The sequence below is a fragment of the Eubalaena glacialis genome, chromosome 10, assembly GCF_028564815.1.
Source record: "Eubalaena glacialis isolate mEubGla1 chromosome 10, mEubGla1.1.hap2.+ XY, whole genome shotgun sequence".
In the NCBI taxonomy this organism is placed as follows: domain Eukaryota; kingdom Metazoa; phylum Chordata; class Mammalia; order Artiodactyla; family Balaenidae; genus Eubalaena; species Eubalaena glacialis.
The window spans coordinates 119,173,743-119,190,457 of NC_083725.1; the positions used below are offsets into that span (position 1 = coordinate 119,173,743).

At 45.4% G+C, this 16,715-nt stretch overlaps 1 protein-coding gene across 3 annotated transcripts in view; it reads left to right on the forward strand.

The window, feature by feature from the left end:
• The first annotated feature begins 6,875 nt into the window (after window positions 1-6,875).
• The window catches only part of PPFIA1 (PTPRF interacting protein alpha 1), a 91,572-nt gene continuing 81,732 nt past the window's right edge, over window positions 6,876-16,715 (forward strand). For all 3 annotated transcript variants that reach the window (XM_061202224.1, XM_061202226.1, XM_061202225.1), the window contains exons 1-2: window positions 6,876-6,974; window positions 8,228-8,491. In XM_061202224.1, coding sequence (XP_061058207.1) covers window positions 8,228-8,491 — 264 coding nt within the window. In that variant the 5' untranslated portion in view covers window positions 6,876-6,974. The remainder of the gene's footprint in view (window positions 6,975-8,227; window positions 8,492-16,715) is intronic.

Here is a 16,715-nt window from a genome sequence, read left to right on the forward strand (position 1 = left end):
GGCAGTCACAATGTGCTGCAGCCACAAGCCAGACTGGTTCCATAGTGGCTGGTTCTTGCCCCTGTGCTTCTGTCCTGGTTCCCAAAATCTCAACCTTATCCTTCAACTCCACGTAAGAGCACTTCCTGACCTCGCTTTTGACCTGAACAATGGATTCTTTCCAACCAGTAACCTCTTCATGTTGACTATTTCATTCTCCAAAGAGAATTTTAATGCTTTTCCCTTTGTCTCTATGTCTTGACTGATATCTCTATTTGGGATTAGGAAAAACATAACTTTCACGAGAAATGGTGGGAAAGAATTCCTGCCTAGAAACCCAATGGGCAGTGTCTCCCCTTGTGGCCTCAGGACACTGCCACAGCTCCTGGCCGCATGTCCTGAAGGTCAGGGGGCAAATAGGAAGAAGAGCCACAAGGCTTTCTCCCATGCTGTTCTCTCTTCTGACAGAGAGGAAAACCCCACAAGCCCCTGCACTGTCCCTTATGTGGAATTGACAAGATCAGGGTCCAGGCCCTCTCTTAGCCTTTCAGGGGCAAAGGGCAATGAGATACCAGAGGACTCAGCTCAATCCCAATTCTCTCTAGGGTGGGTGGGCATGGCCTGGATGAAAGGGACCCCCTCAGGTGATAATAGAGAACTTCTATATCGCCCTTCCCAACTAGCATAACTCTCACAGCCATCCCCATGAGGCGGTTCTATCATCCTCACTTTAGGAATGAGGAAAGTGAGGCCCAGAGAGGATTTGCCTAAGAATACACGGCCATGTCAAAAAGAAGCAGAACCAAGACTTGCACTAGGCCACTGGGCTCCGGAGCCTACAATTATAACTACTGTGCGAAAGCGCCTTTCAAAGAGGGGCCTGGGGGCTTCCCTGGTGGCGCAGTGGTTGAGAATCTGCCTGCTAATGCAGGGGACATGGGTTCGAGTCCTGGTCTGGGAAGATCCCACATGCCGCGGAGCAACTGGGCCCGTGAGCCACAACTACTGAGCCTGCGTGTCTGGAGCCTGTGCTCCGCAACAAGAGAGGCCGCGACAGTGAGAGGCCCGCGCACCGCGATGAAGAGTGGCCCCCGCTCGCCGCAACTAGAGAAAGCCCTCACACAGAAACGAAGACCCAGCACAGCCCTAAATAAATAAATAAATAAATAAATAAATAAATAAATAAATAAATAAACAAACAAAGAGGGGCCTGATGACCAGACTCAGCAGGGAACCAGCAGGGCTGCCAGGGTGGTCACTTCTCATGTCCAGCCATGAGTCTCACAACATCCCAGCGTGATAGTTAGTGTGGGTGTTATTATCCCTGTCTACAGATGAAGAGATCAAGGCTTCCTATGGGTGTGGACCCCACCCGAGTTCAAGGTAAAGATCAGGGCTGGGGCCCCAGCCGAGCCCTCGGAGAGTCTGAACTACCTGCCCAGGCCCTTCTTCCTCCAATTGCTGGGCGTTTTTATTAGATTGCCTCTATCTGCAGAGCATAATGAAGTTGTCAAGAGAAGCGAGTTGCAAGGAGCTTATGACTTGCTTTTAAATATAAGTACACAGGGACTTCCCTGGTGGCGCAGTGGTTAAGAATCCGCCTGCCAAGGCAGGGGACACGGGTTCGAGCGCTGCTCCGGGAAGATCCCACATGCCGCGGAGCAACTAAGCCCATGCGCCATAACTATTGAGTCTGTGCTCTAGAGTCTGCGAGCCACAACTACTGAGCCTGCGTGCCACAGCTACTGAAGCCCACACGCCTAGAGCCCATGCTCTGCAACAAGAAGGCACTGCAATGAGAAGCCCACACACCACAACGAAGAATAGCCCCCGCTCACTGCAACTAGAGAAAGCCCACGCGCAGCAACGAAGACCCAACGCAGCCAAAAATAAATAAATAAATAAATAAACTTACACAGATGAAAGGGATGGACGTCTTCATGTCCATGTGCGAGGCTCTGAGGTCCTCTAGGAGCTGGTAACTCCCTGTGCCCGGCACTGTGTTGGGACAATGGGGCGTGTTTCAGAGGTGCAGAGGCACGTAGACCCTCAATGGGCATCAGGTTTAGTGTCCTGATGCACTGGTCTAGGGGATTTGTCCCCAGCTCTGGCGGCCTGGGGACTCCTTCCGTTGTAGCAGCACGAAAACTGGCTTTGGAGGCAGTCTTGGGTTCAAGACCCCCAGCTTCTACCAAATCATAAGCTGTGGGCCTTGGACAGGTAATCTGATCTCTCCGCGTCTCAGTGTTCGCATTCGTAAAAGGATGGAAGATACACTTGTGAGGCTTGAGTGAGGCTACATGAGTTAGGGGTTCTCTGTAAATGCTTTTTCTCCTTCCTGCTCTTGGGGATGGACGCGCACCAACCAAGCTCCGGACGGGCTCGGTCATGGGCCAAAACTTCAGCTAATTGGTCAACTGTGGGAAACAGAACTGCCATGGAAACTGGACCACGCAGGCTGATGATCTTCCCTGCTTAGTGGCCACTGGGACCTCAGTTTCCTCATGTGTATAGTGGGAAGGATACAGGAACAGCCGTGTGGGGAATTATCTTAAGAACTAAATGAGACGAATAGTCTTCTTTCTTTCCCTTTCTCCTTGTCTGTGAACCCCTCCTCACCTTGGCAGGGATACATGGGAAACCCAGACAGGGTTGGTTCTAATGGCTAAAGTCATCAAGCTAATGAAGCCCGGGGCCTCACCTCCCCCGCAGGGGACTGGATTACTGGGGCAGCGCTGAGACCCACTGATAAAGTGCTTACTCTTTGGGGGTCCCTTTAAGAGATCACTCCTTGGGGCTTCCCTGGTGGCGCAGTGGTTGAGAATCTGCCTGCCAATGCAGGGGACACGGGCTCGAGCCCTGGTCTGGGAAGATCCCACATGCCGCGGAGCAGCTAGGCCCGTGAGCCACAATTACCGAGCCTGCGCGTCTGGAGCCTGTGCTCCGCAACAAGAGAGGCCGCGATAGTGAGAGGCCCGCGCACCGCGATGAGGAGTGGCCCCCGCTTGCCGCAACTAGAGAAAGCCCTCGCACAGAAACAAAGACCCAACACAGCCATAAATAAATAAATAAATAAAAATTAAAAAAAAAAAAAGAGACCATTCCTTGCTCACAAGCATAGCGACGAGATTAGCAATTAGGACCCCCCGTTCACTCAAGGCTCCAGTCCCAGCTCTTCCCAAGTTAGCTGGGTGCTGCTGGGCCAAAGCTCTTTGCATCTCTGAGTTTGTTTCCTCCTCTTAAACGGAGAGCCACATCCTCCATCACCCACCCCCAGCTCAGACCTCTCCACCCCACCCCACCCCCGAATAGTATTGTCCCACCACCATTCATTAGGTTGCTTTACATATTCCAGTAGACTTGGGACACACGCAGATCTCTGTGACAGAGGCCAGGCCACATTCTAATCTCACCTCTCCTCCCGGGCCCCTCACCTCTCTAGAAAGGGGAGGTGGCCCAGGCCACGCTCAAGGTTGACAGCTACATCATCTGGAGAGTCAACACTGGCGGGCACATTTGTGAAAACACAACTCTGGGCACAGTAAAAAACACTCTACCCCCCACCTGTACTCCCATATTTTACCTAGCCTTTAATAGAAGAATTGGAGGGAAAACATTTCTCATGTTCATTGTTTTCCTGACTGAGCCTCTGAAATATTTTTCAGGTGAATACTTCTGGGAAAGAGTTTAGTTGAGTGATATAGATAACTACATCAAAATGTCATCTTAGCTTCCTGAAAGCAATGTGCCATGGTTTGTTCTTGCCTAGGTTTTATTGAAGTAACATTGGTGGGTTTTTTTCCTCTAATGATAAAAAGATGCACATTCATGATAAAGTATCTGGAAAGCACAAACTAGCACAAAGAAGAAAGTGAAAACAACCCATTGTCCCCCTCAAAGACAACCCCTGCCAACAGGCTGACATTAACTCTTTCTAGGAGTATCTCTGTACGTACATATATAGAGAAATGTAAGAAACTAACTGAACTCAGTAACAATGTTTTCACATATAGACATACATGTTTTTCTTTTACAAATTTGAGATTTAAAATTGAATTTCACTTTTCAAAAATATTTCATTTCATGTAAAACTCATTTTATTAAAATTGTATCACTTTGATTAATATCAGTAATATTTAAAAATTTTCAGATACAAGATAATAAATTTTAGATAATACAGACTTCATCTAAACACAAACTTTTCTTTTTTGAATTAGGGCTCACACCCTATATACTTGTGTGTAACTTGGTATTTTTTTAAGTTTCTTTTCCCATTAAAAAAATTAGGTATATATTGATAAAATAGATAACAAGGACCTACTGTATAGCACAGGGAACTATACTCAATCATTTTGTAATAACCTATAAGGGAAAAGAATCTGAAAAAAAATAGATATATATGTATGCATAGCCGAATCACTTTGCTATATACCTGAAACTAACACAACATTGTAAATCAACTATACTTCAATTTTTTAAACTTAGGACACAATTTACACATTACTGTACAGTTCTGTTAGATTTGACAAATGCATGCAGTCATGTACCTACCACCACAGTCAGGATAAAGAATTTTGCCAGTCATCTAAAATATACCTCTAAAATATGTCATCAAGCTTTCTGTCATTTGCAGTGCAATGATTTAACCAGTCTTTTTTTTTTTTTTTTTTTTTGTGTGTTGGGTCCTCGTTTCTGTGCAAGGGCTTTCTCTAATTGCTGCAAGCGGGGGCCACTCTTCATCGCGGTGCGCGGGCCTCTCACTATCGCGGCCTCTTTTGTTGCGGAGCACAAGCTCCAGACGCGCAGGCTCAGTAGTTGTGGCTCACGGGCCTAGTTGCTCCGCGGCATATGGGATCTTCCCAGACCAGGGCTCGAACCCGTGTCCCCTGCATTGGCAGGCAGATTCTCAACCACTGCGCCACCAGGGAAGCCCCTAACCAGTCTTTTTTTGTTGGCCATTTGAGGTTGCTTACAATTTTCCTCTTAACTGATTTTGCAATCTGAGGGAATGAAATGAATGCATGAAAATGAATGAAATCTGGGATTCTCATTTTCCTGCCGCTATACCAAATGGGCTTCTCCCTTCTCTGCTTGGAAAACTGCTCATCCTGAGACCCAGCTCAGATGTCATCCCTCTGTGAAGCCCCTGTGATGCCAACTGCAGAGTTGGTTCCTCCTTCCTCTGTGGTCCCAAGGCACCAAGTCACACGCTGTTTATAGGACAGACATTGGAATAGTCTGTTTCTCTTCTCCCCTCCAGGCTGTGAATTGGGGGAAGTTGATGTCTTTCGCAGTCCTGTGTTCTCCAAACCTAGGCCATGCCTGGCTCACAGTGTTCTATAAATGTTCATGAAATGAATGAACATTCTACTCTGTTGAACACAATTTTATTATTGTGCTGATTTTTTAGGAGGCAGGTACTTTCTGAGCATGGCGCCAATATGGGCTGGATGAATTAAGCTGGTACACTTGAGGAGAAATGGATGTTTTCCTCTGTTCCAGACCCTGGATCAGGGGTGCAAATTCATATTTACGTGGAGTCATTCAAATATTTATTGGATAAACAAATACGTGGATGAAAGGTGTGGTCCTGGACTTGGGAGGTAAGAAAGCCAATCAGACATAGCACCTGTTCTTGGTGAGCTCACAACTGGGAATCAAGGAATCTACCTTGGAAGGCTTCACTCCCCTCCCCCGCCATGCAGCCTTTTCTTAGACTTAGCCAGACAGCGGCCAGTGTCACTTGGCAACAATGCCTGGATATTTTGTTTTGCCAAGAATTTGTGATCCAGGAGTCAGACCTTGAGTGGGGAGCATCTGCTTTTATTTATTAAAGGTGTATTTATTAATCTCTGCATCTGCAAGATATAGCACAGGACTTGGCACAAAGCAGGGGTTTTTAAAAGTCTGAGCAAGGATGAAATACGGATATGAATAAGGATAACAATGTTGAGAAAGATAAAAATGACCACCATTCGCTGAGTACCTCCCCAGCCAGGTCCTTGACTAGGTGCTCCCTACACATTCTGTTTCTTATAACAGCCCTGGGGTAAGTCTGTATCACTCTCCCATCTTACAAGTGGGTTCCCCCGCGGTGCCCAGGCCCACATCGCAGGGAGAAGTATCTGCTGGAAATTGAACCAGGTGTGCCTGGCTCCAAAGCCTGCCTTCTCGACACAGCGCCCAGGAGCCTCAACATCAAACGCTGCCCATCTCTGCCTCCCCAGGTACTGCAGGTAAAGGTCGGTAACGGGTCTTGCGTAGAAACCGCGTCCTTCCGAGTCGTGCAAGGACCGGTTCCTAGGAGGCTCCGGAGGCCACACCGCAGGCTCCGACCAGCTGCGAACGGGTGACTTGCACTGGGGCGCGCTCCCGCGTTAAGGTGTGTAGCCGTGACCTTCGGGAAGTGTCGGGCTCAGAACCTGGCACCCAGTAGACGCTCGATAACGACCTTCGGTGTCCTCCGCGGCTGTAAGCGGAGAGTTGGGGGCAGCCACCCAGGTGGAAGACGCTGCTCGGGACGAGGACCAAAGCCCGGAGCCCGGTATCGGAAATCAGGAGCGGCGACTCGACCGAGGCTCACCCACCTGGGCGGGGCCGGGGGCGGGGCTTCTACTGTATCCAGTCAATCGGCGTCCGAGAGGCGAGCCCGCCCCCCTGAGGAGGCGGTGCTTGCACACTCGGACGCCCCCGGGCTCCTCCCCCGGGGGATGGGGCGGGGCGTGCCGGCGGCGCTCGGCGCTGACGCTGCGCCGACGCGCCCGACGTCGGGCACGTTGACGCCGGCGACGCGCAGCCGGGCCCGCTCCTCCTGTGCTCTGCCAGTGTCCGGCCGCGGGCCGGCCTTAGTGACTGGGGGCGGCGGGCCCGGGGCCGCGGGCGCGGGGCGGGCGGCGGGCGCGGGCTGCCTTCGTCGGGCCCCGAGCTCGCCTGGAGCGAGCAGCCGCCCGCGAGCCGCCGCGGAGCCTCCTCGCCCGCTCCCGCCGGCGAGCAAGGTAAGAGATAGGGGGACTGAGGCAGGGTTGGGGCGGAGCGGGGCCCCGGGCGCCGGCGCCCTCCCCGCGGGGGCCGCGCGGCTGGTGAATGTCAGCCCCGGGGGAAGGGTGCGCAGCGGGGCCCGGGGTCGCGGGGGCAGGGGGCGCTGCCCGCGGGACCCCCGGCGAACGGGCTCTCGGGGCCGTGCGCCCCCCCTCCCTGACCCCAGCGCCAGGTGACCCGCGCCCCCGGTGACCCCAGCGCTGGGCGCGGGGGCGAGGACCTGTGGCCGCAGGAAGTCCCGAGCCAGGCTGGGTTCCCGTGGTGAATCGTTCTCGGCACCCTGGCGTCCGGGCTGCTGCAGCACCGGGTGCGGGTGCGAGCGGGGTAGAGTCGTTGTCACTGTCAGGTGCGTGGTACGCGGTCCTGGGCATCTCCGTCCCGGGGGTCCGCCGAGCCCGGAACACCGGCGGCAGCCTCGGGAACCGGCCCCCTGCCCCTCGCCCCGTCATTATATTTGAGACACTTAGTAGCCTCTCGTAATCTCACCTTTCACTTTTCCTTCCTTACTAGCCGTGCACGTCTGTCTCGACCTGCTATATTTCCATTGTGGAATTTTTTGGGGGGGGGGGTCTGTTAATTTACGTAAGTTAGGTTGACTGACCAACCATTGCAGCCGTTGAAAAACACCTCTCGCCGCCCTTAACGAGTCCAGTTCCGTTTATCGCTCACCAAATCCAGCCCAAGAATTCAGGGAGCCGTCAGTCTTTCCTAGGAGCTGACTGCACACATTCCTCCAAGATGCCTGATGGATTTTGTACTTGTCAGTTTTACTGGCTGTATGCTCCTTCTGTGCTTTTCCTGAAAAATGATTGGGTGGCACGTGCTTTGACTTTCTCTCCCCCACCGGGAAATAGAAAGGAAAAAAAAAAAGGTTACAGAAGCACACTTGTTTTCAACAACTAGAAAGTACAGCTTTGCAAAGAAAATGCCACAGGGTTTGTTCTTTATGTGAGGGTAGTCTTCTTTGGTCTTTACCCCTTCACTGGATTATTGTCAGTATTAAATGTCTTCATCTTGTGTGTTCTGGGCGCTTTGGATATGCATGTGTATGTTTTCCCAGTTTTTTTCTGTACAGAGCATAGCAGTCAGATCTGGGAATAATGAGGCTGTCAGCCTTTCATTTATCAGCTACAGATAGCTATAAGGTTGCAGCTTTGTGGAAGCCTTTATTTTGCACCTGATGACTATGGTCTGGGTCTTTCATTTCAAGATGATGTGCGAGGTGATGCCGACCATCAGTGAAGCAGAAGGCCCCCCAGGAGGAAGTGGGAGCCATGGGTCCAGCTCCCCTTCACAGCCAGATGCAGATTCACATTTTGAACAGTTGATGGTCTCCATGCTGGAAGAGAGGGACCGTCTTCTTGACACTCTGAGAGAGACCCAAGAAACGCTGGCATTAACCCAGGGGAAATTACACGAGGTTGGTCACGAAAGAGATTCCTTGCAGAGGCAGCTCAATACTGCGCTTCCACAGGTAAGGGTGATCTTCACCTGAGAGTTTTTTCTAAACGCTTTTTTACAATGTTGAAATTTTTAGATGTGTATTTTGCATAATCACTTGTGAAATGGTGGTTCTGTTACTTGCAAGTCCCATATAGATAAAATTCCTGAGGATTAAACTTCTTAGTGAGAACAAACTCTAGTGTACCATAAAGTTCTGTAAAAACACCTTATTGCTCTGTTCCCCTTTGGGGCGGCAGAAGGAACTGCCTAGATTTGGAAGAGTGCTCCAGAGTTTTTGAAAAAGGGCCATGAAGTAACCAAGCTCTGTGGTGCCTTCCCTTTTGCTGTCTTAAGCTATTCCTTGCCTAAATGTGTATTTCCATGGGTTGTATTATGTATTTCCAATTTCCTAATGAAATTTACTGGACAAATAGGATTGATTTCACAGGAAAAATATTTTTACAGTCCACTTTTCTCAGAACACCGGTGTTTTGTAAGTCAAGTTTGTTTTAGGGGATAGAAGACTGAAGATGGATTCCTTTGGAACTTTCTCTTTGGCAGATGAGAATTATAAAGCTTACAGTCACACTGAAGTTTTTCATCTAAGGATATTGTGTTTGGAGCAGCGTTTCAAGGCCTTTTCTTGTGGGGCTGAGTGAGGATCTAATGATAGGAGCAGGGAGAGGGTGTCAGCTAGAAGAGTGTGCGCTGGGGGGCACAGAGCACAGTGGGAGATGTGTATGTCACTTGGGTGTTTATGAGCTGTGTAGGTGCCATTTTACCTATTCATAATAGGTGCCTTCATGGTGCTTTCAGGTGGACCTGAATAAGCATGCATTTATTCTCTCAGGATGGGTCTGCAGTGGTAAATTAGTAAATGAATAATTACTAGCCTTAATGCATTTCTGGGCTTTAGTCAATTCTCCTGAAAGATTGATAAGCTAAACGTTTGGATTTCCTTTTTAGCAACAGTAATTTGATGTCAGTGCTGTAATGTTCTGTCTTTGTCAATTTGAGAATCATTAAGTTTTTTCTCATTTGAATCTTGTAAATTACCAAGTTTGTTTGGGTCAGATTTTATTACCACAAGCTTAGAAGGATTGGCCAAATTATGTTTTACTGGGATTTTATTGTAGTATTTGTAAATCTTTTTGGTACTTTGGGGGTTTTTTTGTTTTTTTTGTAACTGTATTTGTCTTCTTGTAATTTGAGGTACGTACACTGAAGTGTAGTTTTTTGAAAGGATGAGCACAAGGGATGTAACAAGTAAGGGACAGGAGTTTTGTAAAGTCCAGTCTCATGCAGTGGAGGTTGTCACACCAGCCAGTGGGACAGTTGCTTAGTGATTTGTTGCTAGCTGCTGCTCTGTGTTGTAGCCTGGAAATGCCTTGTTGAGTGGAGAATGTGATGATGTCACCAGCTCACCTCACCACCTGAGCACCTGAGTCCAGCGTTTTAGAAACACAGGAACCATTAAGTAAACACTTTTTGGATCCTTCCCTTTCTTGGCATTTGTCTTCTGTTTGGTGGCTAATTGTGTGACCAGGTAGGCGTGTGAATAAACTCCTGCCAGATTATGTAGGCAAGTAATAGTGTACTTAAAAAAAACTTAACTGTAACAGAACATACGTCAGAAAAATTCACAAATCATAAGTGTACATCGCAGTGACTTTTTCATTAAGCGAACACACTCTTGTAACCACTGCCCAGACCAAGAAATAGAACATTACCAGGCTTCCCAGAAGCCCCCTCCCACCCACTCCCAGTAATTGTCTCCCAAAGCTAACTGTGGTCTTGACTTTCTGCCGTTGATTAATTTGGCATGTTCTTGACTTTATGTAAATGAAATAAAGGAATGTGTATATTTTATTTCCTGATTCTTTCATTCAACATTATCTTTGCGAACTCTCTCCATGTAGGTTTGTTCGTTCTCATCTGCTATTTAATAACCCAGTGTATGAATGTACCATAATTTATTCTTCCTATTGTTCATGGGTATCTGGGTTGTTTCTAGTTTTTACAAATGCTGCCCTGAATGTTCTTACTTGCTTTTTGGTACAGATACGTATGCGTTTCTGTTGGATGAAATAATTGTCTTTTGCCCATTTTTTGATTGGGTTGTCTGTTTTGTTTCTTACTGATTTGAAGGAGTTCTTTTTATGTATTCTGAGTACATATATGTATGGCAGGTTTTTTGGGGGGGGTGTTTGCCTTTTCACTTTCTCAGTGGTGTCTTTTAAAAAGCATAATTTTTTATTTTAATGTACCCCAGGTGATCAATCTTTTCAGTAATATTTAATGCGCTTTGTGTTCATTGAAAGATATCATCACGAAGTTGCATGAAGATGTTATCCTGTAAAAGCTTTATTGTTTTATCTTTTACATTTAGATCTGTAATCCATCTGAAACTGATTTTTGTTTATTGTGTGAGATAGGGGCCAGGATTCCTTTTTTTTTTTTTTTCCTTTAAGTGTATGGCTATCCAGTTGTAATTTATTAAAAAAAGCATACTTTCCCCAGTGTGCTGCAGTGTCATCTCTGTTGTAAATCAAGTGACCGTAAGTGTATAGGTCTGTTTCTGGGCTCCCCTCTGCTCCATTGATCTTTTTGTCTCTTTTGCACAAATGCAACACTATCTAAATTACAGTAGATTTAGTCAGTCTTCATATCTGGTAATTTAAATCCTACACCTGAGTCATTATTCAGTATTACCTTGGCTAATCTTGACCCTTTGCATTTTCAGATAAATTTTAGAATCCACTCGGCTGTCTTTCCCCAGAAAACGTGTTGGGATTTTAATTGAGGTTGAATTTAATTTGTAGACCAGTGTGGGGAGAAATGACGTCTTTTTAATATTGTTCTTAAAATCCATGAACACAGTATATATATTCCTCCATTTATTTAAATCTTCTTTAATTTGTCTTAAAATTTTACAGTTTTCTGTATGTCTTATGCATGTTTAATTAGATGTCTCATATTTTTGATGCCATTATAAATTACTAGTATGTAGAGATAGAACTAATTTTTCTGTATTCACTTGCTAAATCCATTTATTTCTAGTAATAATTCTTGTATTTTCTATGTATACACAATTATGTCTGCAGATAAGTTTCTTTTTTTTTCTTTCCAGTTGCTATAACCCTTTTTCTTTTTCTTGCCTTATTGTACTGGCTAGGATCTCCAGTGCAGTGGTGAACAGAAATAATGAGAATAAATATCCTTGTCTCATTCCCAGTATCAGAGGAAAAGCTTTCACTATTTCACCATTACATATGATATTTACTGTAGCTTTTCTTTAAATTTTTAAAAATTTATTTATTTTACTTATTTATTTTTTTGGCTACTTTGGGTCTTCGTTGTTGCATGTGGGCTTTCTCTAGTTGTGGTGAGGAGGGCCTACTCTTCATTGCGGGCTTCTCAGTGCAGTGGCTTCTCTTGTGGTGGAGCACAGGCTCCAGGCGCACGGGCTTCAGTAGTTGTGGCACGTGGGCTCAGTAGTTGTGGCTTGCGGGCTCTAGAGCGCAGGCTCAGTAGTTGTGGTGCATGGGCTTAGTTGCTCTGCGGCATGTGAGGTCTTCCCGGACCAGGGCTCGAACCCGTGTCCCCTGCATTGGCAGGCAGATTCTTAACCACTGCGCCACCAGGGAAGCCCTACTGTGGCTTTTTTGTAGATATTTTAATCAAAATATGAAAATTTTCCTCTATTCTTAGTTTGCTAAGAGTTTTTTTAAACCATGAATTAAAATTATTACATTAAATTTTCTTAAGTATATTTTCTGCAAATTTTAAAACAATCAAGTGATTTTTCTTTTATGTGGTGACTTAACTTTTTAAAAAATTTTGTGATTCTAGTATAATCCCAACCTGACCTTGATGTATTCTCCTTTCGTTGGATTTTATTTGTTAATATTTTGTTTAGGATTATTGCATCTGTATTCAGGGTCTGTAATTTTACTTTCTTATACTTCTTGTCCTTGTTGGGTTTTGGTATCAAGGTTATGCTAGTCTCATAAAACAAGGTTGAAAGTGTTCCTTTTTTACCCCTGGAAGAGTTCCTGTGAGATTGGTGTTTTCTTTCTTAGATTTTTAGAAGAATTGATTGGCAAAACCAGCTGGTGTAGGATTTTCATTATGGGATGGCTTTTAATTTCAGACTTAATTTTTTACATGGAAATAGAATTTTTCTGATTTTATATGTCTTCTTGTGTCTGTTTAGGTAAAGCATTTTCCCCCTGCTAGGAATTTATTCAGCCCACCCAAACTTTCCAATTAGTAAGTGTAAAGTGGTTCATAATATCCCCTTTTAAAAATCCTTGATACTGGTAATTTGTGCTTTGTCTCTTTTTCTTAATCAGTCTCTCTAGGGGTTTATCAATTTTATCAGTCCTTTCAAAGAACCAACTTTTGGCTTTATTGATTTTTTTCTTTTTTAATTTCATATTTGTTTTCTATTTCCTTATTTTCTGCTCCTTTTTCTTCCGTCTGCTTTGTGTTTCATTTGCTATTCTTTTTTCTGGTTTCTTGGGATAGATGCTTAATTGATTTTTAGCCTTCTTTCTTTTCCAGTATATGTGTTTAAGGCTATAAGTTACCCTCTAAACACCATTAGCTGCACCCCACAAATTTGAATAAGCCAAATTTTCATTTATCTTTTATGTAAAAGTATTTTCTAATTTTCGTTGTGTTTTTAAAAATTATTATTTATAAAGTTTTTAAAGAAGTATGTCGTTTAACTTCCCAATGTTTGGGGAGGTTTTTCTAGTTATCTTTTTGTTGATTTCTAGCTTAATTCCATGAAGATCCCTATCTTAGTCTTTTTGGGCTGCTGTTATAAAGTACCATAGACTAGCTGACTTATAAACAATAGAAATTTATTTCTCATAGTACTGGAGGCTGGGAAGTCCCAAGATCAAGGTGCCGGCAGATTCCATGTTTGGTGAGTCCTGTTTCCTGGTTCCTAGATGTCCAGCTTCTTCTCACTGTCCTCACCTGGCAGAAGGGGGCAAGGGAGCTCATTGCACTTAGGACCTAATCCCTCCCAGAGTCCGTGCCTCCTAATATTATCACCTTGGGGGGGATGAATTTTGAAGGGGCATAAACTGTCTATGTACTGCAATCCCTAAAGATACCCTGCATTATTTCAGTCCTTTGAAATGAGATGAGCTTTCCTAATGGCCCAATACACATTCATTTTGTTAAGTGTTCCTTGGGCACTTGAAAGCAATGCGTATCAGCGGGAATGCAGTATTCTGTGTGTATCAGTTAGATCAGGTTTGTTAATCATGTAATTCAGATTCTGGGAGCCACATTAAATAAGGTAGAAATAGGTGAAATTAATTTTAATGTATTTTATTTAACACAGATATCCAAAATATTATCATTTCAGTGTGTAATCAACATGAAAAAAACTAATGAAATATTTTACGCTCTTTTTTTCATACTAAGTCTTTAAAATCCGCTGTGCGTTTCCTGCTTGTAGCACATCTCAGTGTGGAATAGCCACGCTTTAAGTATCACTACCTCATAGCTGCACGTGACTGCATACTGGGCAGCCCCCTTCTACTGAGAGATGCACCTTAAAGGCTCCCACTGTGATGATGAATTTGGCTGTTTCTCCTTTTCTACTTCTATCCGTTTTTATGTATTGATATTTTGAGATTATGTTATTAGGTACATTCAAATTTAGAATTCTCCTCGCTAGATTGAACTTGTATCATTATAAAATGTTCCTTTTTATCTCTAGTAACGCTTCTTACTTCAGACACTATTTGACAGTGATATCTGCCACAACAGTTTCCTGTTAGTGTTTGCCTGGGTATCTTTTCCTTTCGCCTGATTGTGATCTTATATCTTAACATGTACCTCTGAATAGTTTATAGTTCTTATTTTAATCAGTTTGACAGTTTTTATCTTTTAATTAGAGTATTTGCTCTATTTAAATGTAATTGCAATATTTCAGTTTATAGGTACAGTGTTAACTATTTGTGTTCTGTTTGTCCCACCTATTCTGTGTCCTTTCTCTCTTGCCGTCTTTGAGAAGTATGAAGTGTTTTTAACTCTGTGTTCCTGTGTCGGTTGTCGGATATACACTCGCAGACACAGGGCATGTTTTACAGTTCAGCCTTGGTTCGTGCCTGCCTTTACTGCCCCTCTGACACTGCTGTTTTCTTTGACACTCAAACTGCCCTGAACGCCCTCCCACCTCCTGTGTCACTGCTATCATACTTTAAAATTTTAGATATATTTTTGGCATTATCATCATTGTTTTGTACAGTTAATATTGTGCTTTATTCTCATAGTTACCCTTTTTGTTGCTTTTCACTTGTTTTTTCATATTTCTGTCAGAGACTTCTTTTTCTCGAAGAACTACTTTAATATTTTTTTAGTTCATGTCTGTGGGTGATGAGTTGTCTCATTTTCACTTGCCTGAAAAGTCTTTATTTTGCCTTCACTTTTTTAAAAATAAATTTATTTATTTTTATTTTATTTTTGGCTGCATTGGGTCTTCGTTGCTGCGCGCGGGTTTTCTCTAGTTGTGGCGAGCGGGGGCTGCTCTTCGTTGTGGTGTGCGGGCTTCTCATAGCAGTTGCTACTCTTGTTGCAGAGCACGGGCTCTAGGCGTGCAGGCTTCAGTAGTTGTGGTGCGTGGGCTCAGTAGTTGTGGCTTGTGGGCTCTAGAGTGCAGGCGCACGGGCTTAGTTGCTCCGCGGCGTGTAGGATCTTCCCGGACCAAGGCTCGAACCCGTGTCCCCAGCATTGGCAGGCGGATTCTTAGCCACTGCGCCACCAGGGAAGTCCCTGTACATTAGATCTTTTTAACAGTGTCCTGCGGTGTCTTTTGGGCTCCTTGGATAGACTTTTTTCCCTCTAACTTCTATTTGTTTTTTAAAACTAATCCATTCTTCAGTTCATTGATCCTCTCTTCAGCTGTGTCCGATTTGATGTTAAGCCCATAGATTGAGTTCTTAAATTCAATCACTGTTATTTTCAAGTTCTAGAATCCGTTTTGATTCTTGGACAATTTTCCTTTTGTCAAGTATATATTTTTTTAATTTATTTTTTTATTTTTTTATATGTCAAGTATATTTTTGAACAGTTGAAGTTTGCATCTGATAACTCTAGTGTATGGGTCCCCTCCGGATCTGTTTCTATTTCTGTTCTTTTTTCTCTTGGTCCTATTTGTTGTTACGCCTGTTTTTGTTTTTTTAGTTGAGTGTTGGACATTGTGTATGAAACACTGTAGAGGTTCTGGGTGATGCTGTCTTCCTTCAGAGTTTCCTCTGACGCAGACCCAGAGTAGGGTCACAGCTCTCAGTTCAGTCGGGGACTGAGTGACTGGAGGCTGGGAGTCCTTGTAAGCCTCAGTCTCAGCTGCCTTCACCCGCTTTCCCGCCCACCCCAGGGTGGAGCCCTTCAGGGTCTCCACCTGGAAGCTTCCCAGGGCCCCTCCTTGGCAGGTCCAGAAGCCCAGGTTCTGTCTCCCGAGCACCGTGAGGTTTCACTGCAACTCAGCTGCTCGGCCAGCTTGTGCAGAGTGTTGGGCTCATTTTCTGTGCCTCCCTTTTCTCAGGGAGCTTAGTTCCTAAAGTCCTGGCTGACTTGTCAGGCCTGTACTAGAATTTTTGTCTTCACAGCCTTATGGAACTGTCCAGAGCTCTATTAGCTGGTACCCTCTGCTTGGCTTTTCACTGCGTTTTCTTCCCAGAGCCAGCATGGTCAGATGCCCCGAGGGAAGGAGCACCCCTCTCAGTCTCCCGCTCCCTCACTGGGCTTCCCTTTTCTTTGGAGTCTTGGACCCTCCAGTTTTGGCTGCCTCAGTACCTCTTTGATGCCTTCGGACAGACTTTAAAAATGTATTTTGTTTAGCTTTTCTAGTTCTTGGCGGGCTGACCTACAAGCTGCTCACGTACATAACTGGAAGTGGGGAAAAACTGGTGTGTTCTCTCCATCTGAAGCAACACGTAATAGTAAATATATTTGAGCATCTTTATTTGATGCAGGAGAACAAGAACCCCTGGTCCTTGCTTAGTCCCCACCATTCCGTTTCTAATCAGAATCCCCAGTTTGCCCATGCTCGGCCACTTGAACTTGGAAAGAGGATGGAGCAAGCGGCCCACGCCCCCTGGAGACGGAGGACCTGCACTCTGGCTCCTCTCACGGCCATTGTCCCAGCCCCGCACTGGTCTCCCCTCTTCCCCTTGCCCTGTGCCAGCCTGGCGGTGATGGCAGGCTGGCGGTGGCAGAGGAGGTGGGAG